This window comes from Pleurodeles waltl, chromosome 3_2 (genome assembly GCF_031143425.1).
Source record: "Pleurodeles waltl isolate 20211129_DDA chromosome 3_2, aPleWal1.hap1.20221129, whole genome shotgun sequence".
Lineage (NCBI taxonomy): Eukaryota > Metazoa > Chordata > Amphibia > Caudata > Salamandridae > Pleurodeles > Pleurodeles waltl.
In genome coordinates, this window is record NC_090441.1 from 176,477,658 (window position 1) to 176,493,598 (window position 15,941).

The 15,941-nt window shown below is 42.1% G+C and overlaps 1 protein-coding gene across 1 annotated transcript in view; it reads right to left on the bottom strand.

Annotated features, from left to right (window-relative positions):
• Window positions 1-15,941, bottom strand: part of LOC138286654 (sterol 26-hydroxylase, mitochondrial-like) — a 198,386-nt gene that overhangs the window by 53,052 nt on the left and 129,393 nt on the right. Inside the window, exon 5 of the mRNA XM_069227118.1 lies at window positions 8,791-8,954. Within this exon, the coding sequence (XP_069083219.1) occupies window positions 8,791-8,954 (164 nt within the window). The remainder of the gene's footprint in view (window positions 1-8,790; window positions 8,955-15,941) is intronic.

Consider the following 15,941-nt stretch of genomic DNA (forward strand, 5'->3'; position numbering starts at 1 on the left):
ATATTATTCTCTGATTGGAATCTGTGCCCGACAGGTGCTGTAGGCTCTTTGCCTGCTGCAACAGCTTGTGCGTCTCAAAAAAAATAAAGAAACAAGTGAGTCACTTATCCCTGGGTGTAATTTCGTCTTGTTCCACCATGCCAGCTCCTCCTATACTTTCTGTGTGACACCCAGTAGATCTTCCCAACTCTCTGAGGCTTGTGGCCATTGGTTTTGTAGTCATTCCTGAATTGGTCTCATATGTAGCCTTGCATATGGTATGAGAGGTATGCTGGAGGCCTTTTCCCCAAAATTTTCCCCACATTCCTCACTGTGAGATACGGACACTTCTGGTATTGGTGAGTTTTGTGTATTACAGGGAGTGCAGAATTATTAGGCAAGTTGTATTTTTGAAGATTCATTTTATTATTGAACAACAACCATGTTCTCAATGAACCCAAAAAACTCATTAATATCAAAGCTGAATATTTTTGGAAGTAGTTTTCAGTTTGTTTTTAGTTTTAGCTATGTTAGGGGGATATCTATGTGTGCAGGTGACTATTACTGTGCATAATTATTAGGCAACTTAACAAAAAAAAATATATACCCATTTCAATTATTTATTATTACCAGTGAAACCAATATAACATCTCAACATTCACAAATATACATTTCTGACATTCAAAAACAAAACAAAAACAAATCAGTGACCAATATAGCCACCTTTCTTTGCAAGGACACTCAAAAGCCTGCCATCCATGGATTCTGTCAGTGTTTTGATCTGTTCACCATCAACATTGCGTGCAGCAGCAACCACAGCCTCCCAGACACTGTTCAGAGAGGTGTACTGTTTTCCCTCCTTGTAAATCTCACATTTGATGATGGACCACAGGTTCTCAATGGGGTTCAGATCAGGTGAACAAGGAGGCCATGTCATTAGATTTCCTTCTTTTATACCCTTTCTTGCCAGCCACGCTGTGGAGTACTTGGACGCGTGTGATGGAGCATTGTCCTGCATGAAAATCATGTTTTTCTTGAAGGATGCAGACTTCTTCCTGTACCACTGCTTGAAGAAGGTGTCTTCCAGGAACTGGCAGTAGGACTGGGAGTTGAGCTTGACTCCATCCTCAACCTGAAAAGGCCCCACAAGCTCATCTTTGATGATACCAGCCCAAACCAGTACTCCACCTCCACCTTGCTGGCGTCTGAGTCGGACTGGAGCTCTCTGCCCTTTACCAATCCAGCCACGGGCCCATCCATCTGGCCCATCAAGACTCACTCTCATTTCATTAGTCCATAAAACCTTAGAAAAATCAGTCTTGAGATATTTCTTGGCCCAGTCTTGACGTTTCAGCTTGTGTGTCTTGTTCAGTGGTGGTCGTCTTTCAGCCTTTCTTACCTTGCCCATGTCTCTGAGTATTGCACACCTTGTGCTTTTGGGCACTCCAGTGATGTTGCAGCTCTGAAATATGGCCAAACTGGTGGCAAGTGGCATCGTGGCAGCTGGACGCTTGACTTTTCTCAGTTCATGGGCAGTTATTTTGCGCCTTGGTTTTTCCACACGCTTCTTGCGACCCTGTTGACTATTTTGAATGAAACGCTTGATTGTTCGATGATCACGCTTCAGAAGCTTTGCAATTTTATGAGTGCTGCATCCCTCTGCAAGATATCTCACTATTTTTGACTTTTCTGAGCCTGTCAAGTCCTTCTTTTGACCCATTTTGCCAAAGGAAAGGAAGTTGCCTAATAATTATGCACACCTGATATAGGGTGTTGATGTCATTAGACCACACCCCTTCTCATTACAGAGATGCACATCACCTAATATGCTTAATTGGTAGTAGGCTTTCGAGCCTATACAGCTTGGAGTAAGACAACATGCATAAAGAGGATGATGTGGTCAAAATACTCATTTGCCTAATAATTCTGCACTCCCTGTAGGGATAGTATCCTCTTCTTGCAAGGGTAAGCTTTCACCTCTATTGAGATTATTCTTGCTCCCAGGAATATTTTTTCTTGTTCGGGAGATGATTTTTCTCTGTTTATTCAGAACCCCAGACTGTGGAGTGTTTTTTGCACATGTGTAGGGATGCAGTCGAGATTTTAGTGCTGTCCCCTATGTTACAGAAGCCATCTATTGGTGACAGTTTATGTTAATTGATTGTACAAGATGCACTGAAGTTATTTTAAATGTGCAGTCGATTAAATTGCAGAGTTCGACATAGTTAATATTTGCATTAAACTAAATGTTTGACAGATCAAACTGGCACTATGATGTAATTTAGACTCTAGACTAACAGAATGTATTGAAACAATATTGAATTTCTAATGACTAATGATTTAAATGTGTGTGCAAAAGTATAGAAATTCAGTTCTGTGTTATACTGATCGGAATGTATTAACAGAGTCCTTTTATCAATGTTGAATTTATAGGTTTGCATATTCAAATTGTGTTTATTTGAATGTATTAATCAAATGTATGCTTTAAACTCAATTGCATTCACCTAAGTGAAGCTTATTAGGCCTGTTCTTTGTGTCTGTGCTTAGAATGCTGATTCATTTTCATAACGTGAACTTTCTTTCAGATTTTGTTCCTATGAGAAGACTAACTTTGGTAATAGACCCCTATTGTTTTAGACATGAAGTAGTGAAATAATGTCCTTGAATGTAGAATATTCTGAAACGTGGACTGGTATTATATAAAACTGTTTCGAACTTGTGTGGAGCTACATGGATGGATGAGGTTCCAATGGCAGACCTGGGAAGATGTGTCAATGTTTCAACTTGGAGTCAGGTGATCGATTTCTATTGGATGATGCCCCTTCAAAGTAATACGGACTGTCTCTCGGAGCAAATTAGATTTCCGTTTGAACTTTAATATGTCGTTGAACAATTGGACTTTGGTCAGATTCCCTAAGTCATATCGATGATCACCCTGCCGAAGATGAGAAGCCGAGACCCTTTTTCCTGTATTCCTGAATACTGTGCCCCTGGAGAGGTATGTTATCTCTGCTTTACCCCTTGAGATACCTCATTGAGGCTTAGATATTATCTTTCTTATCTTCCAGAAGATTCTTGATCAACTTTCTGACAAGCTGACGCTTTCCCTTTTAACTTATTTTTTGCTTACCTTACTTAGTGGCTTGCTGCCAGAGATTACCTTTTTCCAAATTCTTTTTGCTCTTTTTTTCTTTTGCCCGCATGTGTTCCGCCTCACACATGTATTTTGCTGACTTGGTAATTGTAGGCTTTCTTTGTGCCCAGCTATATTGTAACTCTGCTGATTTAAAACTGACATGATGATTGTCAGACCTGAGCATCACTTAATTTCTATATCTCAGATAATCTTGCTAATGTTTTGCACTCTCCTTATTGAATTCTTAGTTTTATTAATGTTAGTTCGGCTGAACTTATTTCGTCACCTTGGACAGCCTTTGGTGACCCTGTACCTTTATAATTTTGTCTTGAGAGTTGGCCAAATGAATTTGAACTTAAGTTTGTAATCAATTCCTTAACTTTACTTTTGATTGGAGTTTCCCTTGAATGGACACATTGATCACACTGTGCAACTTAACAGGGTTTGTATTAAGATTGTGGGACTGGTTCTACCACATCCTATGCAGGGGCCATAGATTTGTTGACCTCCATGAGCATTGATTACTGCGAAGGATGAAAATGCTCCAGCAGTAGTTTGCATTCATCAGACAGTTGTCTAGGTAAGAGTATACATGTATCCCTTGCCTTCTTAAATGTGCTGCCTCTGCTGCTAGGTGTTTTGTAAATACTCTTGGTGCAGATTTTATTCCAAAACCCAGTACTTTGAATTGATGGTATGTTCCATCCACCACAAAGCGCAAGTATCTTTTGTGTCTGTGCTTTATTGGGATGTGTAGATAAGCATCCTTTACATCTATCGTTGCCATATAGTCTCCTTGTTGTAGCTGTGGTATGACATCCTGTAGCATTGTCATTTTCAACTTTTGTGTTTATATGAACTTGTTTAAGAAACTAAGGTCTATTATTGGACAAAAGGATCCATCTTGCTTTGGTAATAGGAAATATGTTAAGTAGTTTCCTTGATTGATCTTGTTTCAGGGCCCTTTTTCTATTGCCTTCTTTTGCAAGAATGCTTTCACTTCTTGTAATAGACAGGACTTTTCCTCTTTTGAGTTGACCTCTTTCTTTGGTACTTTTGCTGGTGTTTGCTTGATGAGTTCTATGCATTATCCACATTGCATGTTTAATATCTAGTTGTCTGAAGTCACTTTCCTCCACTCCTGGAGGAAGTCTTTTATCCTTCCCCCCACAGGGGTTGTGTGTGTGTGAGAGGGGGGTTGTGGTGTAAGGATTTACTTGCTGGTGGGGGCAGCCACTCTTCTTTGTCGCTGCAATCTTTCTCTTGCACATCGCCAAAAGGGTTGGTATCGTGTTTGGACATATTATCAATATAAGAATATCAAGATACAGAAATATTGGAAAATAATATTGTGAAACAAAAATATTGTAATGCAGAAATATTGTTGACCTTAATATTGGCCTTTTAGGTAGGTATAGTTTTCAAAAATATCTGTTCTTGATATCGTTTTCAACAATATAGTTGTAAATAATATTTTTCAAATTATTTTAGTATGTTTTAGTAATATATTAATTTTATATGCTAAATAATATTTGTATAATTGTTAACAATATTTTAAATATAATTTGTAATTTTCAAGTTATTTCTAATTTTGAATTTGATTGCTAATAGTAATTTATAGTGTTGTAAAAGGCGGTGAGGTTTGTACATTGTGTAATAGTTATATGTTTTAAGTTATATATTATGTGTGGGCTTCAGGGTTTGTAGAGCGATATGGTGGGAAGTTAATTATTCATTAAATAATTAATTATTGCATGATTAATTAATATTGAATTGAATTTTATTTATGTTCATTGTGTTACATGTATTTGGTTTACTTAGATGTTAAGTTTGGGCTGGTAGGTTTGTGGGGTTATATTATGGTAAGTTAATAAAGTAATAATAAATAAATGGCAATTCAATTTTTTTAAATGATAATTGATTATTAATTTGTTTACTAATCATGTTAGTTGTTTTTTTATTACTATATATTTCTTTTTTAGGTTCAGTAATAACGTTTATATTAAGAGTTTTATGTTTGTTATAAGTTAATAGGGTTATGTTTATATATGTTATCTATTTGAAGTGAAGTACTTTCCCTACTGTTGTACAAACTGGAGTTGGAATAGTAATTGTTACCCCCTGAAGTCCAGCGCTTTCTCTACTGTTGCACAGGGTGGAGCGGGAATAGTAAATTTTACCTCTCCGAAGTCCATTCTCGAAAACCATCGAGGTAATTCTTCATCTTCCCCTTGAATTCTCCACCAGTATCTCCTTTTTGGTGTTCTTCTCTGATTTTTGTCGAACTTTTTGGGCAATTTCTCGTAAATTTTTCTCAAGTTTTCTACCTCGTATTGGAAAGCCTTCAGCCATGCATCCAGACCCAACGGCAGAAAAAAAGAATCTGAAGATAGCGACAAAAGGTGGGAGCTTCCAGAGGAAGGAGAACGACATCAAAGGATACACCAAGTGGGGGTCCATCGATGCACAACAACAATAAAAATAAAAATAAAAGTAGGACTACAAAAAAAGTGGAGAATTATGGACCCAACCACTAGACGGCAGAATAATGCAAAGCGTGTGAATCCACAAAAGATTCATGCTACAAAAATGATTTACACATGCCATGTGACCAATTGTCACAACCAAGGGAAAATGCTAAAGAGATGTGAAATTACCTAGAGGGCGCAGAAAAATAGAATCCAATAGTTTTTATTCAAGATACAGTGAAAAACCATAGAAAAACTGCATCTGGACTCTCCAGGACCTGACAATCTGCAACAAAGACGGAGACTTCGCCTGCAACACTGTTTCTCTGGCTCCTCCAAGCTTCTGCAACATTTCCCCGGTTGTGCATCCTCTGAGGACAGCCTGTCTTCAGTCTGCACAAGAAAGAAGCAACAACGACCGGCTGTGTGGGTCCCCTCTTCTGCTGAGCTGCATGGATCATGCAACACGGGTGGTGGTCGGAAGTGGTCCAGACGGTCCTCTCTACTAGCTGTCCAACTTGGGTGGAGGTAAGCCTTTGCCTTCCCACGCAGGACAGTACCCACGTGCAACGCATCCTTTGCAGCTGCAAAGGCTCGTTGGCACTTCTTCCAAGGGGTCTTCAGTCTTCGTGTAGCTCCAGCCCCCAGCACTCCTTCCTGCGTTGCACAGCTCCGAGAGACTCTCCTGCGGCGTGGGACTCCTTTTCATAGCGCTATGTGGGCTCCGTTTGCACTTTTTGTGTCCCCGTCCTGTGCGACTCCTGTGCGTGTTGCCTGTGCTTCTGTGGGCTTTCTGCGACGCTGATGCCCCCCTCTGTCTCCCCTTCCTGGATTGAGTTCTCCTGGGCCTTGATGGTCCCCAGCAGCACCACTTTCCACCAACAGTGAGTTTTGTCCGTGCCAAGACTACTTGGTGGAATCCAGACACGCAAACCTGACTGCAATCTTCCTTCCGGCGTGGGACATCACCTGCATCATCAAGGAACTCAACTCCGACTCCAGGGCTGCAGTGCTGACTGTCCTTCTTCACCATCGACCAACTCCTGCTATCCTCAGCTTTGTGGGTAGGGACTCCTGCCCCCACTGGACTGCTGTGTCTTCTGGACTTGGTCCTATCTTTCCACAGATCTTCATCTTCAGGAATCCACAGTTAGTTTCTTGCAGTCATCTCTGGGTTTTGCAATTCTCTTCTTTTCTTCTCAGTGGGTGTTCTGGGGAAATTCTAGTAATTTACTCCTACCTTCCTGGTTGCTGGGGGGTGTTGTGGAACTTACCTTTGTGCTTTTCTGGTACCCCAAGCAACCCTCTACACACTCCACTTACCTGGGTGGGGGTGACACTCTCACATTTTTGTATATGGTTTGTGCTCCAGGATTCTCTATTGTGTTTTACACTATTTGCACTGTTTTCTAACAATTCTTATACCTATTTTTGACAACTAGTGTATATATCTTGTGTATTACTTACCTCCTAAGGGAGTATTGCCTCTGTAGTATTATGGTGTTGTGTTACCATAATAAAGTACCTTTATTCTTGTAACACTGAGTGTATTCATTCATGTGTGTAAGTGCTATGTGACTACATTGGTATTGCATGAGCTTTGCATGTCTCCTAGATAGGCCTTGGCTGCTCATCAACAGCTATGTCTAGAGATCCTGGCTTCTAGGCACTGTCTACACTACACTAATAGGGGATACCTGGACCTGGCATAAGGTGGACGTTCCTTGGATCCCCACCACACACCAGGCCAGTTTCCTACACAATCAAAAATATTTTCAATTATTTATTAACCTGGAAATAATAAAGTAACATTTTACAGCATAATAACACATCAAGTCGAAGGAGAAATCTGCATTTAATAAAAGCATAATTTAAATAGATTTTGTTTTAATTTAGAAATATTACTTTTTAAACATTAAGTTAAACAATTTACTCACCATCAATAGTTTTGCTTTTATTGAATATTTAGTAAATTTGGTTAAAACCTTGTTAAAAGTTATATATGTAGTTAGGTTGAAGACTTTTTAAGAAATATTTTTTTAAGTTATTTTTCTTTTTTTTACATTTATTATTAAATAAAGAACATAGTTAACCATTAGTTCCTATTGGGTACTGTTTTAACTCCCTGCCTCCATTGTTGTAGTACCAGTGGTTGGTCATGTGTTGCACAGAAATACTACAAGGCTGGGCCGGAGTACTGCTGTGAATGTTTTGACACCTCTAAGGCTGTTGCTACTTTAGCAGTTATTTAGGTAATTTTAATGGTTTACCATATGTGGGTGTGTTTTGTATTTCTATATCACCCAAACCCCTCCTTAAATTTCATTAAACTCCTCCTGTTTTGTAGTAATTATTCCCCATTTTCACACCATTCCCCCAGGTCCTTGCCACACTGACTATTGATGTTTATACATGTGCTGAGCTCTCTGTCAACATGGCAGAGATTGCTGCACAGAAAAGATAGGAAAGACAGAGGGAGAGATACCTCGCTATAGATTTGAGATTTGCATTTTGTGGTACGTGAGTAGTACTTACACAGTACTACTTTACCTACCACAAAATGCAACTTGTGAGTCAGGTCTCTCAGCTGGTTTTGACCATTGTGGCCTTAAGCAGCAAGTCTTCCAACCTCAGCAAAGAAGACAAAGAACTATGTTGTACTTCATCCAGAGAGTGCAGCAGTGCTCAGAATTGTGAAAGAAGCTGGCACTTTGCTCGGTGGGATAAATATTAGCTTTCTGACCCATAGATTCCTCTGAACTTTGAGAAGAGACCTTCAAGCACCAGCACAGAGATGCTTCACCAGGGCCCTCTTTGCATCTTAACTCCCCTGGGAACAAGACCTAGACTATCGTAAAAGGTCTGCTGCTTAGCTCCGAATTGGAATAATGAGGAACCTGACAAAGAGAATACAAACCAAGGTCCTAAGGACTGATGCCAAGAGATCAAGGGGAGTGAGCAGCTAGAAGGTATGAGGAACTTGCACCCCACTGCACAAAATTGACAATCTATTGTGCGACCAGGGGTGAAAGTAGATGCAAAGACAATTTTGAGAGTAACAGTGTTCATAAGCTTCCACCCTGCCTCGTACTCTTATGGAGGTTTTTTCAACTATGTAAACTTTTCCTTCTACACTACCAGATGACCACAAGCTAACAGGCTTGACCTCATGATTTAGATGAAAGACAAACAACAGGCATTACGTACAGTGTCTACTCCAGCCAACAGCAGCTCAGCCATGCTTCCGTACACCTCTTGTAGTGTTATATTTCCACTAGCAATCAGATAAGTCAGGTACTCGCCTTCCACCTCAGTGCCCTGCGCCAGACGGTCCTGGATCAATTTCATCTTCTTGTCAATGAGTTTCTTCCCTGTGTATAAAGCAAGGGAACAACTTTCAGCAATATCTTTAAACAGAAGAATGTTCATTCCACAAAGGATTAGAATTCCTATCCAATAGGCTGTCAAAGGATTAGGAAAAGATAGATTGTTTGGCACAAACAAAGACATCGTCATTAATGCTCACTCACTGCTTTTTCCTCTCTTGTAGCCGTTTACCTTGGGCTCGCCTCCAAAATCGAAGTACCAGTAGAACTTAGTTGCATTTCTTCTTCATATTTAATTACGAGATGCAACCTGTAACATATAACTTCATAAGGACAGAAGGTGTTCTACAAACAATCTCATGGTGAGTTCCTTTTTTTACTTACTCCTATTCCTAGGTGTAACTCCACACTTCTGCCTTTAAATAAGAGGGAGAAGTTACTAGTAAAGCTACTACTAGTATTTTCTCACCTTTTGGTGGGGATCCTACCCATCTGGGTGGAGCTCTTAACACATACTATCTCCTGCTTCCAAGGGCCTTGGGGGCTTAATGAAATTGAAATAGATGGATATTCTCTATACTCTCCAGCCATAATTAAAGAAGGCAAGGGTAGACAAAATTAGGGTTAACTATCTGGGTCTTTTTGAATCTTCAATCATCAGTGCAAGAGTGCAAGAAACCAACAGGATCCAGAATATTAATAACATTCACCATATCAAAATCATAAGTGATTCATGGGTTTACACATATACCATATAACGTTTCACCTGGGAAATTGAAGGACTATCTGACAACCTTAAGCAAACTAGGGAACTGCATCAACAATGCACAAAATTGAATTTCTCATCATCCATATAACAAAAGGAAAAGTGTTCAACTCCACATTATACTTGTGTGCATAGACTTTAACAAAAAGGCCCTCATTCTAACCCCGGCGGTCTTAGACCGCCGGGGCCAGGGTCGGCGGGAGCACCGCCGACAGACCGGCGGTGCCCCGCAGGGCATTCTGACCGTGGCGGTTTGGCCGCGGTCAGAAAGGGTAAACCGGCGGTCTCCCGCCGGTTTACCGCTGCCCTGGGAATCCCCCATGGCGGCGCAGCTTGCTGCGCCGCCATGGGGGATTCTGACACCCCCTACCGCCATCCTGTTCCTGGCGGTTCGCCCGCCAGGAACAGGATGGCGCTAGGGGGTGCCGCGGGGCCCCTGGGGGCCCCTGCCGTGCCCATGCCAATGGCATGGGCATGGCAGGGGCCCCCGTAAGAGGGCCCCACAAAGTATTTCAGTGTCTGCCTAGCAGACACTGAAATACGCGACGGGTGCAACTGCACCCGTCGCACCTTCCCACTCCGCTGGCTCAATTCTGAGCCGGCATCTTAGTGGGAAGGTTGATTTGCCCTGGGCTGGCGGGCGGCCTTTTGGCGGCCGCCCGCCAGCCCAGGGCAAATCCCAAAATACCCTCAGCGGTCTTTCGACCGCAGAGCGGTATTTTGGTGGGGGAACTTCGGCGGGCGGCGGAAGTTAGAATCACCCCCCCAAGTGCTTTTTTTTACTGTCCAACAACTTTTATTTCTTAATGAGTGAACTCCTTCTGACTCCTCTGTGCAGACAACTTTTAGATTGGGCAATCAGTCTCTGTAATTGACTATACATTTATCAACCTGGCATCTGGTTACTTACAGGAGTGTCACAAAAAGAACTGAAAGTAACCATGACCTATTAATTGTCATATTTAGATTCTTCCCCTCTTACATGACTGATGGAAGAGGACCATGTCCAAAGGACTCTGGAAACCTGCTTGTAAAATCTAACAGGAAAAATATTTCCTCTCCAACACAAGTCCTGTGGCCTTGTAGCATGTAATCAATGGTTACACACATACAAGGAATTACTAGTCTTAAAGGACACACCTAACTTAGAAGTGCTGAGCTTAAGATGCGTTCAGGCAAGTATTCAACTAAGGCTAACATTAGCTCTGTGCTTGCCCCCAGGAAACTCACAATAGAATGATTTGTCTCTGAATGCATAAGACTGAAGCAGGTGCTAGCAACTGCGCTAAAAACAGACCCTGCACAGAAGATGGGGAATTACCTCTGAATCATCGAGGCAAGAATACAAATGCCTTATACATTTAAGAAGAGTCATCTTGACATAAAAGTCTGGGCTATTCTTGAGTAGACATTAAAAGATAAAAATAACAGGAACTTTTTTGATTTGGTCAGTTGTGGTTGCGAAAATCCAGCCCGAAACCTGGAAGCAATGATCCCTTTTACGGCATGAGCTAAGCATTTTGCAACAATGTACAAAACTTCACACCCTGTAGCTCACAGCACTCCAAGGCCCCCCGCTTAAGTTCTAGCAGGAGAATATTTCAACCAGTAAGATCAGCAGACATGCCAGCACACATAAAAAATTACAGTGAATTCCATCTTTAGTTTACAGAAGGGGAAAATCGAGCAGCCATTTTTGGTCAAAACCTGAATAAGGCCCCTTGTAGGAAAATGGCTCCTTGTTTCCAGTACCCCCCACTTTTTGCCTGATATTGATGCTGACTTGACTGAGAGTGTGCTGGGATCCTGCTAACCAGGTCCCAGCACCAGTGTTCTTTGACTAGAAATGTACCATTGTTTCCACAATTGGCACACAAACAAGTCCCTTGTAAAACGTACCAGCGGTACCAAGGGCCCTGTGACCAGGGAAGGCCCCTAAGGACTGCAGCATGTGTTGTGCCACCCTAAGGGACCCCTCACCTAACACATGCACACTGCCATTGCAGATTGTGTGTGTTGGTGGGGAGAACAAGGCAAAGTCCACATGGCATCCCCCTCAGGGTGCCATGCCCACAAAACACTGCCTGTGGCATAGGTAAGTCACCACTCTAACAGGCCTTACAGCCCAAAGGCAAGGTGCACTATACCACAGGTGAGGGCATAGCTGCATGAACAATATGCTCCTACAGTGTCTAAGTCCATTCTTAGACATTGCAAGGACGGTGTGGCCATATTAACTATATGGTCTAGGAGTTTGTCAAAAAGAACTCCACAGTTCCATAATGGCTACACTGAATACTGGGAAGTTTGGTATCACAATTCTCAGCACAATAAACCCCCACTGATGCCAGTGTGGGATGTATTACAAAATGCACACAGAGGGCATCTTAGATGACCACTTCTTGACCACCTTCGGCCCAGCGGTCCACCCGATACCGCCAACGGTATTTGTGACCTCTTTCCGCCAGCCTTTCCTTGGTGGTGAAAGGCTGTCAGAATAGGTAACTCGAGCCCCCCCTGGGGCCCCTGCACTGCCCATGCACTTGGCATGGACAGTACAGGGGCCTCCATGCGCAGCCCCTTCGCGCATTTCACTTCCCAAATTACGGGCAGTGAAATGCACGACTGGTGCTGCTGCACCTGCCGCACTGCCACATTGGTGCCGGCTCCATTAGGAGCCAGCGTCAATGTAAAGGCTCTGTGGTGAACTCATAATAGGGCCGGCGGGGTCATGACTGCACTGGCAGTTAAGTGGTGGGTTAGAGTTCAGCAGGAGGCCTGCTCCTGGGTCACATGACTAGGTGGAGCTGACAGCTGGTCTTTGTCTATTTCTCTTAGACAGCCACACACAATAGGGACCTTAGGTGTGCCTGGATGGGCAATCACTGGCAGGATGGGAGGGAGTAGCTGGGCCCAATCTAACATACACCTGAATAGACTATGGGCCTGATTCTAACTTTGGAGGACGGTGTTAAACCGTCCCAAAAGTGGCGGATATACCACCTACCGTATTACGAGTTCCATAGGATATAATGGAGTCGTAATACGGTAGGTGGTATATCCGCCACTTTTGGGACGGTTTAACACCGTCCTCCAAAGTTAGAATCAGGCCCTATGTCCTTCCTCCACACAAAGGGCTGCATAGCCCCTGTAGTCGGTCTGGAGCCAGGGCAGGGAAGGCAGGATGCCTGGGGACATCAAAGAGAAACACCTAGAAACTTCTCCCCCGCTTCAAAGGCAGAACTGGGAATAAATACTGAACCTCACACACCAACTTTTCAAACCACTTCTGGACCTGTGGATACTGTACCAGAAAAGAAGGACTGCTGTGCTGGTGAAAGGTCTGCCACTCTGCTCTGAGATAACTGATGCCTTGCTGTGCTGACCTGCTGCCCTCTTGCCTAGGTAAGAAGGACTGGACTTGCATCATTTGAAACCAGAACCCAGAGTCGTTCCAAGGGCTAGTTGTCTAGTCTCCTTATCTTACCTCAAGAACACAACAGGCTTCCAACAACATTGCATCTGCACTTGGACTCTGCCATCTGTGAGTCTATTCTGCCTACCACCCAAGTCCTAGACACTTGGATGTTGCCCTAAGGTGCTTTCCCAGCTTCTGTGGATCCAGCAGGAGCGACTCTTCTCTTCTGCTGCAAGGCACAATCCCGAGCAGAACTAACATATTGCGGATACTTTGTGGATCGGAGCCACCACAAAGAACAGCATTGCATCACAATCCCGTAGCAGCTTCAGAACCAACGCTATGTGGCCCATCCCCGGGGTAGAACCTTGAATCCCTTGTCAGCGGCAGCCTCAGTGACCACACTGGACTCCTCATTGCAGCTCCTTGCAACCGAGGCATCGCCCCAACTGAGTGGCACATCCCTAAGACTGGAGATTTCACACCATGGAGGACTTTGCATTGCAGCCTTGCCGCATCTCAAAACCTGTGCATTACTGTGGCTGTGCAGCACATCTTCTATGGGGATCCTTGCAACGTTCTGCAAACATTGATTTCAGGAACTCTGTCCACCAGACCTAGCTGGGTCCCTATAGCTGGCCTGTGCGCCATTGCTTTGTCTTGGTCTGTCGTGATCAGATATCCACAGTTGGCTTTTTTCTGCTTTTTGGTGTTATTTTTACTGAAATATTTTAAATTGCATATCTCTGGTTCTACTTACTAGATTTTTTTTGTTTTAGTCTTGTTTCATTTATTACAATTTACTCTATCTTTCTAAATCTATTGTGGGATTCTTACCAAACTACCGGAGGGATATATTCTTCATAGGCTCTGATTAAGTCCTATACTGGGGACGAAATATGTTGGCCGGGTCTTTTTGTCCAGGAATACAGTTTGGAGAAATTGCAAGATATGTCATTAAAGAAGCCTGAAATGTTCCTGTGCGTGGACATTGTATTATTTTGCAAACTGTATAATGGAATGGCTCCTGACCATCTTTGTTGGATTATTGAATGAACATATTTCCCATTTTCTTAATTTAGTGATAACACATATTGCCCTCCCTCTCTGGAGTTTTAGAATCTAAGATGGAAGATATTGAGAATTGTCAATGACAAAACAACCTCTGCTTATTGTGTGTTAAAGAATAATTAAAGGGTGAAGAGCAGTGGAACACATCCAAATTCCATACTTGCATTTAAAGCAATTTTTTACTATGACAATCTGTACTTTCTAAGGCTCAACAGTGCATACCTATATTCATTGGGGACCTCACTTCTTTTTTTTTATTATAGTTATATAACAGTTGAAAAACAGCCACAGAAAAAAATCTCATGCAGGCCTTTCAGGAGGTCAGTGCACAGACCTACCTACATGAACAGCATGGTTAAAGATAAACTTACATCGTTGGATCTATATGAGTGATACTCTTGTGGCTGCTAAAGATGTGTTGGTAAAATTAGAGTGAAAGGATGTAGTAGTCAAGCTTATGGACTTAGTGATGTGGAGTAGCAAGAGTATCTGCAGCTTTATGGCTTTGGGTTAACAGACTGGCAGAGCTCAATTATTGTCACTGGGGATTCTAAATCCGTATTAAAATATAAAAATGATTCTTAAAATCCAAATACCGTAACTAGAATGCAAAGGTCTGAGCAGCAAAACAAAAAGTAATAGAGAAACACAGGCTAACAGACTTATGGTGAGCATTATAGGAACTGTGCATCTGCAATACTCACGGCTAAATGGCCTTCATATCGATCAGATCAAACAGAGATCAGTTCAATGAATAACAGTATTTGACCACAATCCTCTGAGTATCTGATTACTAAGTAATAAAGACGGCATAGCTATCAAAATATGGACCTTTGATAGGACATTATTAACAGACTCAGGTTATCAGAATCATACAAGAATGTATACAGATGAATTTTTTATGATTAATATTTGTACTGCTCTGCTAGATATGGTTTGCAACACCTTTGAGGCTACTGTGAGGGGAGTCATATATAATTATGCTGTATATAAAAAAGGAATATATGGAGAATCAAGGGGTAAAAGATCACTTTAAGAAAACTTTAAATTGCACATGCACTAAGCAATTGATATCAGATATAGGAAGTGATAGTATTATTTTCACAAATATTTGCTGTGTGTGGACAAATCGGTTGCAGGCTCAGAGAGAAAATGGTTACACATATATTAGAGGCATACCACAGCAGGTTCAATGATTCTTACAAGAACCATTTAGTAAAGACTTGACTAGCTCTGAAGAAGGGGTAGATCAATTCCTATTGTAAATACAGCTGACCTGACTCAATGGAAATCATTGAATAGGTTTAGAAACGGACATTACACTTAAGGAGGTTAATAAAGCTATTGAATCTGTCCCTATATAAAGGTTATGGGTGAGGATGCTATGTCTATTGAATTTTACCATATTTATTCAGAGAAAGACTTTCAAATGGCTCCCAATGAGCACCCAAAAAACCTTCACACAAGCTCTCGTCACAACCAATCTGGACTACTGGAACACCCTCTATACCAGGATCAGCAAAAAAACTCATCTGAAGGCTGCAGACCATTTAGAACTCAGTGGCCAGAGTTACAGAGTTCTCCCACGCCACACTCACAACATACTACACTTGAAGGTGTTCCACTGGCCCCCAACACACAAACGAGCATAATTAAAACTTCTCAACCACGCTTTCAAGGTACTACCCAATACTGGGCCAGCATACCTCAACAATTGCATCTGGTTTCATAAACCTTTCAGAAACAACCTCTCATCCGGACCCCGACTTGCACACAT